At 38.8% G+C, this 8,829-nt stretch overlaps 1 protein-coding gene across 2 annotated transcripts; it reads left to right on the forward strand.

The window, feature by feature from the left end:
* Window positions 1–2,830: 2,830 nt before the first annotated feature.
* Window positions 2,831–8,199, forward strand: LOC139135871 (tubulin alpha chain, testis-specific). Of its 2 annotated transcripts, none has more exons than XM_070703634.1 (4): window positions 2,831–3,401; window positions 4,543–4,765; window positions 5,050–5,198; window positions 7,116–8,199. In XM_070703634.1, exons 1-4 carry the CDS (start codon window positions 3,399–3,401, stop codon window positions 8,094–8,096), a joined length of 1,356 nt encoding a protein of 451 aa, XP_070559735.1. In that variant the 5' UTR covers window positions 2,831–3,398; the 3' UTR covers window positions 8,097–8,199. The 2 variants fall into 2 exon arrangements, with proteins under 2 accessions (XP_070559735.1, XP_070559734.1); XM_070703633.1 differs by lacking the exon at window positions 2,831–3,401 and adding an exon at window positions 4,157–4,441.
* The last annotated feature ends 630 nt before the right edge of the window (window positions 8,200–8,829 follow it).

Raw genomic sequence — 8,829 nt, forward strand, 5'->3', positions numbered from 1 at the left:
GTGACACAATTTTTAGTCCCCACGGATGAAGTCCAGTGGGCTTATAGATTGGGTCATGTCCGTCTGTTCGTCCATCCGTGAGTCCATCCGTTCACGCAGATATCTCGGATATTTTGACAATATGTCATGTGACCTTGATGACCTTTGATCTCAAATATACATATTTGTCCATAACTCAGTAACCACAAGTGCTACACCCTTCATGTATGGTATGATGGGACACCTTATGATGCCACATATTGTACTTCATTTATTATGTGCATATCTAATTTTGAGCGAGCCAATAGAGCTAGAGGTCTGATTTTTGGTATATAGGGATAACTTAGCAATACAATTTTTTGACAAAATGTCATGTGACCTCGGTGACCTTTGACCTCAAATATACATATCTGTCTATAACTCAGTAACCACAAGTGCTACACCCTTCATGTATGGTATGATGGGACACCTCATGACGCCACATATTGTACCTCATTAATTATGCACATATCTAATTTGAGCGAGCCAAAAGAGCTAGAGGTCTGATTTTCGGTATATAGGGATAACTAGCAATACAATTTTTTTGACAAATGTCACGTGACCTCAGTGACCTTTGACCTCAAATATACATTTTGTCCATAACTCAGTAACCACAAGTGCTACACCCTTCATGTATGGTATGATGGGACACCTTATGACGCCACATATTGTACCTCATTAATTATGCACATATCTAATTTTGAGCAAGCCAATAGAGCTAGAGGTCTAATTTTTGTCATATATGGATAACTTAGCAATACAATTTTTTTGACAAAATGTCACGTGACCTCGGTGACCTTTGACCTCAAATATACATATTTGTCCATAACTCAGTAACCACAAGTGCTACACCCTTCATGTATTGTATGATGGGACACCTTATGACGCCACATATTGTACCTCATTAATTATGTGCATATCTAATTTTGAGCGAGCCAATAGAGCTAGAGGTCTGATTTTTGGTATATAGGGATAACTTAGCAATACAATTTTTTTTGACAAAATGTCATGTGACCTTGGTGACCTTTGACCTAAAATATACATATTTGTCTGTAACTCAGTAACCACAAGTGCTACACCCTTCATGTATGATATGATGGGACACTTTATGACACCACATACTGTACCTCAATAATTATGCACATATCTCATTCTGAGCAAGCCAATAGAGCTGGATGTCTGATTTTTGGTATACAGGGATAACCATAGGAGAGAAATTTTTTGACCAAATGTCATGTGACCTCGATGACCTTTTACCTAAAATATATGTTTATGTCAATAAATAAGTAACCACAAGTGCTATGTCCTTTGTATTTAGTAGGATGGGAGACCTTATGACAACACACATTAATTATGTACACATCTTATTCTGGGCAAGCAATAGAGCTAGAGATCTGATTTTTTGGCATATAATTAGCTATATAATTTTTTTTTTTCAAAATGTCATGTGACCTCGATGACCTTTGACCTATGATTATACATATATATGCATATCTCAGTAACCACAAGTTCTATACCCTCCAATTTGATAGGATATTAGACCTTAAGATGTCACATCTTGTATCTTCTTTATAATGCGCATATGTATTTCTTGGCTGGCCAATACTGCTAGAGGTCTGATCTTTTTTCCCGATTTAGAACCATAACTTAGACATGCCTCATGTGTTTCAAATGGGAACAACGACATAGACCTATGTGCCCATAGATCTCAACATATACACTCCAGTGATACTTCTTAATGACCACATTTTCCTGCCCCATCAAGACTAATACTCCTATTACAAGTGGGGACTATGTCATTGTAAATGACTTGTTGAGTTAATGGTTGTATCACAGTATTCGATATATCTAATTCTGTATTTTTTCCATTTTATATTCTGAATAAATACATTAAACATATTTCACTGTCTCCAGTACATTACATTTAAGTATTTTCACTTCATGCACTTTATCCCTTTCACACATGTTCAAATATCTGACCAGAGAACAAACACTAAATAGTCCAGGATGGGAGCTACAGTGTCATTGACGCTATTTTTTTCTAGTGTTCATCACAATATTGACAATTGCCTGTGAAGTTAACGTAATTTCCAATCAATGTAATCTAAATTAATACAGACAAATATTTATTTTTGCATATTAATGAGAGGACAATGATGTCATTTATGAACGAATAATCGCAGCTACAATTTCAATGATCAAAGTTACTGCAGTGTACAGTAGATATAATATACTTCAATTCATGGCTTACATGTTTTATGTAGCTGTTTACTTAAAAAATACTTAATTCTTTCCGTAATTGACAATAACACAAAAGAGAAGTGTGAAAAGTGATAACTGCATGACTGACTGAAGAGGGTCTATTCACAGTCCCTCCACAAAGGGACCATGGTCTATTGTAACTTCAACTAAATTGAAAAGAGGCAATTTCTCATAAAACCCAAAACCAACACAAAAAAAATATGTGTCCTCGTACATCCTTTATTGAACACTCAACTTCCCTCTGAAGGCAAGAAAAGTGTTAAAAAAACAAATGAGGAAGTTTAAGAAACCAAAACAGAGTAACAAAATAATAATAAGAAAACCAATCATACCGAAAACAATAGGATAATAAATCTCCTCAAGATATCGAGAAAAACAAATGATGATTACATTCCTGATACATCATAACATGGTAGTAGCGATTTCATAGTTGTCAGGGCTGTCCCATATCCTGTGCCCTGTCAGTCCCAGGGCCCAAAACACAGCTGTAGTAGTGGACAGCGCCCCCTTCCGCCTAACTGTCTGGACAGTGGTTGTCTGTGAAAACGGGGTGAAAACGCCAGTGTCGCGGTCATATTTAAACAGGTTTCTTCGAGCCAAAAGTGTTGATGTTTTGGATTTCTGTCAGTTGCTCGAAGGAAAATCGACAGTGTACAGATATCACTGTTCGTATCAACGCAATATTTTAAACTTTAATTACGTACAACAGTTGCACACATGGCATCATCACTGGAGTTCTATGCCCACAGCATATATGCATGCGCATGGAGTACGAGCGCGCGTGCGGAAGAAATTTCGAGAATGCCAAATTTTGCGCGCGGATGTACTTGTCAATCAAATTTCAAAATCATCAAACGTTTGCGAATTGATTGTTTTGATTGGCTCTAATTGTTGTAAATTCTAGTAGTAAGAAACCAACGCGCCAACAAACAATAGAGTAGTCAAGACGACGAACAGTTACTCCTGGCAACCAACCTCTATAAATAACGACGACATCTCGAGGAGGATCAGTTTAGCTGTTGTTGAGATCCGTTGCGCATCTTGGTCAGCAGTCTTTCTAGACAAAATAACGATTTCCTATACTTTTTGAGTGATTTTTCACAGAAACTTCGATAAAAATGGTAAGTTTTGGGTTTTTTTCATCATAAATGAGTCTAAAATTTGTAAAGAGCACAAACAGTTGCCTGATTTTCCAGTTTTGTAAACAACAATTGAGAGAATGAAATCTCGCGCCACGATATGGTGCTGAGATGTGACATAGTTTGTGCATACCATGATATTTTTAGATGTGTGCAGATAATTTTCTTTGGTGTCATTAATGTGTAACGATGATAACCAAGTCATTGATACCGTTTCATCTTAATTATGAATAATTTGTGAAAATTATCCGACATTTACGTTAACCCGAGAAGGATTGCGCAGATGCTGGGTAACTGGTTTGCGCCAATAACTATATTGATACGACACGCAAACGTAGTTGTTATCACATTTTATCGAGTCATGAAATGTTGACATAGTTGGATAAGCTTTTGCATTTTGCTACGGTTTAGAAACAGCCTTCGGAACAAGAAAACTTGACAAAAGATAAGTCTCGTTGCGTCTAAAACCCTAAATGGGGGTTGTCAATTATATATAGTTAGCTTTAAAAATGCTAATATTCATGACGAGAAGTAGTTTTATTTCAGTCCCTTACTTGAAGCGTCACAAAAAACGCATTCGTAGCGAACCAAATCTCCATTTATGAGCCATTTCTCCTGTTTTATCTTTTAAATCTGAGGTATTCAATTTGTAACAGGATTCCGCAATACCCTATAGGTCATAGTTTATGAAATAATCCCGATAAAGAAATTGATAGTAGAGGCTGCTCTTCTTCTCTATGCAAATTAGTTTGTTTCACGTAGTTTGGAGATCATATTTCATTTACCATGTAGCCAGGCCTGGCCTGAGTGACATTGCGCATCGCAAATAAATACTCTTCCATATATAGAAGTGTCGGCAATTACAGCCAATGGCGTACGATCCAAGCAACAAATATAATAGGATTGATGATGTATTCGCCATTCTTCACAGAACAGTGAACTCAGCAAGGTTCAAGCTGTTCGAAGTGTGCCTCTGTTGAATTTTCTTTTTACTTTTGCTTGTCAGGAAAAGGAACATGCCAGTAAGTTTTTGTTGTGTTATTTTTTATTTAAATTCCTTGCCAGCAAAAGATTCTTCTGTTTGAATTGACCACATTGTGTTTCCTGAACTCAACTTTTTCAGCGTGAGTGTATTTCAATTCATGTCGGCCAAGCCGGTGTCCAGATTGGTAATGCTTGTTGGGAGCTTTACTGTCTTGAACATGGTATCCAACCTGATGGCCAAATGCCCAGTGATAAGACCATTGGTGGTGGTGATGACTCCTTCAATACCTTCTTCAGTGAGACTGGTGCTGGAAAACATGTACCCCGTGCTGTATTCGTTGATCTTGAGCCTACAGTTGTAGGTAAGTTTTTTGAAAAGTCAATGTGAATTTTTCAGTCAGGGCCAGAAAATGAATCGAAAAGTATTTTTAGGTGTTTCTCTAAAATTTTAGGTGTTGTCAGTAGTGAATTCACAGGTGAGTCAATATATTTGGATGACAAAAAAGGAATCAAAATTGTTGAAATTTTGTGGTTGACTGTCTTTTTGACAGTCGTCTTGCTGATGGTTGTATCCTTTAACCTTTGACCATCAAGAGATAATAATTATAATGTTAATTTATGCATGTTAACCTTTCACATTTATTAGATGAGGTTCGCACTGGTACATATCGCCAACTTTTCCATCCTGAACAGCTGATCACTGGCAAAGAAGATGCTGCAAATAACTATGCCCGAGGGCACTACACCATTGGTAAAGAAATTGTGGATCTCGTTCTTGACAGGATTCGCAAACTTGTAAGCATTCCAAAACAAATATCTTCTTTTTGATGAGATAAAATTTTGATGTTGTGTCATGTTGTTAATGCTATTTTGATTAGAACTTATTTAAAATTGCTTATGAATAATATATAGTAATTATAAAAAAAAAATGTGATTGGGCGAGAAAAAAAAATTATCTGTTCAACGGGCCCGACCGACCCATATTTGGACCACTCCACATTTTTCTTTTTTTTTTCCCGAAATCTTTACGAATCTGAAGAAACGCGGAGATGTTATTCAGTGAACATCTGTCTGTAAGATGAATGACCTTCACATTTTCGATGACATTGACTTGAGTGAGATTGATACAGGCTATGATTTGAAGAGTAAAGGTGGAAGCGCATCACAAACATTTGGTCAAGGTGAAGGGCAGGGTTAATACGCCGTGGAAAATAAACTATTACGCCACGTGTTCCGTATAGCTTAGACACTCTGTACTGTATTGTTTCACCGGCGTTTATTTCACGTCCGAGTGGTTGTACAGTCTACATTTTCTAGGGTTCCTATTTTCAGTGTTCCTTGAAAATTCTTTATTGTTCTTTGAGTCATCACTCGTTCCGATTTTCGTCATGGCTTTCTCCTATCAAACGTGTGATTGTAAGCAGCAGTTCTCACTGCAGGACGGACATGATTTTGATTTGTGTTTCCGTTGTCGAGAATGCACAAGGAGTCAACCTTGTGACATTTGTTTGACTTGGACACAGGACGAATGGTCTAATTTCGCTCCCTCGCGCTCGACGACGTCACCCCGGACATCCCCGGGGCTGACCCGTCAGTTTCTGAGTCGCGAGTTTTGGTTGGAATCCACCGTGCTCATGGGGCTGGTGACACCAACACAGAAATTAGCTCCGTTAGATTCAGGTGCCGCCAACGAAGCTGTTCGTGCAAAAAGGTGTTCGTGCGAGATTTTCAGCGGGCGGGCAGATTTCAAAACTAATCAGCGGGCGGGGAGAAAACATCGATATTTACTGTGGGCGGGGAAGAAATTTCATTACTTTCAGCGGGCGGGGAGAAAATTTTTGACAGTGGGCACCGGAAAATACGTAGAGGGAGGGGAAAGCGGCGTGCTTAATAGAACCTAACTTAGAGGGGAGCAATGTTCCAAGGTATACTGCTAACTGCTTGCATGGTTTTGTGTTGATCTGGGTTGCATAGTGGGCATCTAGTTGGCAATGGGGAATTTCAGTAGTAGGGAGAGAGCAGCGGGGAGCTTGAATTGTTATGGGGAGTAGGGAGCGGGCAGACTGTAGATACCGGAGGGCAGTGGGCATCAAAATTCAGTGGTAAGGCACATTTTCAGTGTATACCAGTGGTAGGACAGTTATGAACAGATCTCACTTTCCCCTCCAAGTTTTAGGTCAGGGTCAAAAATAAGAAAATCGGTATATCAGCCTTCAAAACAGGTTTTGTGATGATTTTGAGAAATTCATGAAATTTACCAGTTGGCGGCACCTGTAGATTGAACTGTAGAAGTGAAGGCAAAGAAGCTGTTGTGAGACAACCAACCCATGTCAACAAAAAATTGAAAAAATCATGAACGTACTAAACAACATATCCAGTATATGTTATGTGACTAAGAAAAAGCATGAAACACACAAAAAGTGTTTATATTATATGTTCTGTTTAAGAAAAACCAAAAAAAAAAAAAATCCGACCTACCTACCCAACTTTGAAGTCATCCCGCCCGTTGAACAGCTTTTTTTTTTTTTTTGGCCTTGTACTAAATTGTAAACTAAATTCATGGGAACTTACAATTCCTTCACATATCTTCAATATAAGGGGTTAATTCAATTTGGTAAAGGTTAATAATTGAATAGATCAAGACCATTATCAACTCAATGTTCGTCCAAACTCTAAACTGAGAATACTTTCTTCGTATTTTTTCTCTTTTAGGCTGACCAATGTACAGGTTTGCAAGGTTTCCTGATTTTCCATAGCTTTGGTGGTGGTACTGGTTCTGGCTTTGCTTCCCTGTTGATGGAACGTCTGTCAGTAGATTATGGCAAGAAATCCAAGTTGGAATTTGCCATCTACCCTGCTCCCCAAGTGTCTACTGCAGTTGTAGAGCCGTACAACTCAATCCTCACTACCCATACTACCTTGGAGCATTCTGATTGTGCTTTCATGGTTGATAATGAGGCAATTTATGACATCTGTCGCCGCAACTTGGATATTGAACGGCCAACCTACACCAACCTCAACCGTCTGATTGGTCAGATAGTGTCATCCATCACTGCATCCCTCCGCTTTGATGGTGCCCTGAATGTCGATCTCACAGAGTTTCAGACCAATCTCGTGCCATACCCTCGTATCCACTTCCCACTTGTCACCTATGCACCTGTCATCTCTGCTGAGAAGGCATACCATGAGCAGCTGTCTGTTGCTGAAATCACCAATGCCTGCTTTGAGCCTGCCAACCAGATGGTCAAGTGTGATCCTCGCCATGGCAAGTACATGGCTTGCTGCATGCTATATCGTGGTGATGTCGTACCAAAAGACGTCAATGCTGCTATTGCAACAATCAAGACCAAGCGTACCATCCAGTTTGTGGATTGGTGTCCAACTGGCTTCAAAGTGGGTATCAACTACCAACCACCCACTGTTGTTCCTGGTGGTGATCTGGCCAAAGTCCAACGTGCAGTGTGTATGCTGAGCAACACCACAGCTATTGCAGAAGCATGGGCCCGTCTAGATCATAAATTTGATCTGATGTATGCCAAACGTGCATTTGTACACTGGTATGTGGGTGAAGGTATGGAAGAAGGAGAATTCTCAGAGGCCCGTGAAGACTTGGCTGCATTGGAAAAGGATTATGAAGAAGTTGGTGTGGATTCTGTTGAAGGTGAAGCTGAAGAAGAGGGTGAAGAATATTAAAATAAACACCAGTTTATGGAAGATAAAAAGCATGTTTTGTGTAAATCCCACTGCAACGTTAAATACCAATGCAAGAAATAAAAGTTTTGTTCTAGAATGAAAACGAATGTGTTTGTGTTTAGTTTTTTCAACCATAGTTTGTTATTTTAAAGGGAAATAGTAGTCGGATCTGCAAGTTTCTTGTTTTCAAACAATGTATTTCGTGCACGATATCTAGATGCACCTCATCATCATAGCTGCAACATTTAAACTATACGATGTAGATTATGACAGACATTTTTCAACTTTCATCAATAACCGCACCTTGGATACAGTTGCTGTCGGTCGTATGGGCCACAGGGACGCGTTATCTTTCGAATGACGAATGTTGGTACTATGAGTACCCATTTCCGAACATTATGACTCGATCTTTTACAACATTTGTTTTCCGTGTTTGCTTGTTCACAATAACATATCAATTATTAATGAATATTTATATTTCCGTCTGATTATAAAAATAGTATTTTCAAGATCAAGTGCTTTGCCACTGTTCTTATATAAAACACCAAGGGTGGACACAAACCGGACACCTGAAAGAAAACTGCTCTGTACGTCAATCATTTCAAACGGAAACTGTCATTTGACAAGTGGCGCGTGGTTCATCGGAACGCGTACGGTCTGTACGTTATCATGTACGACTTGCGCTCGAACCATAGTAAAAATCACTGAAATATGAAAAAAATGACCCAAAAGA

The sequence above is a fragment of the Ptychodera flava genome, chromosome 6, assembly GCF_041260155.1.
Source record: "Ptychodera flava strain L36383 chromosome 6, AS_Pfla_20210202, whole genome shotgun sequence".
NCBI classification, from domain to species: domain Eukaryota; kingdom Metazoa; phylum Hemichordata; class Enteropneusta; family Ptychoderidae; genus Ptychodera; species Ptychodera flava.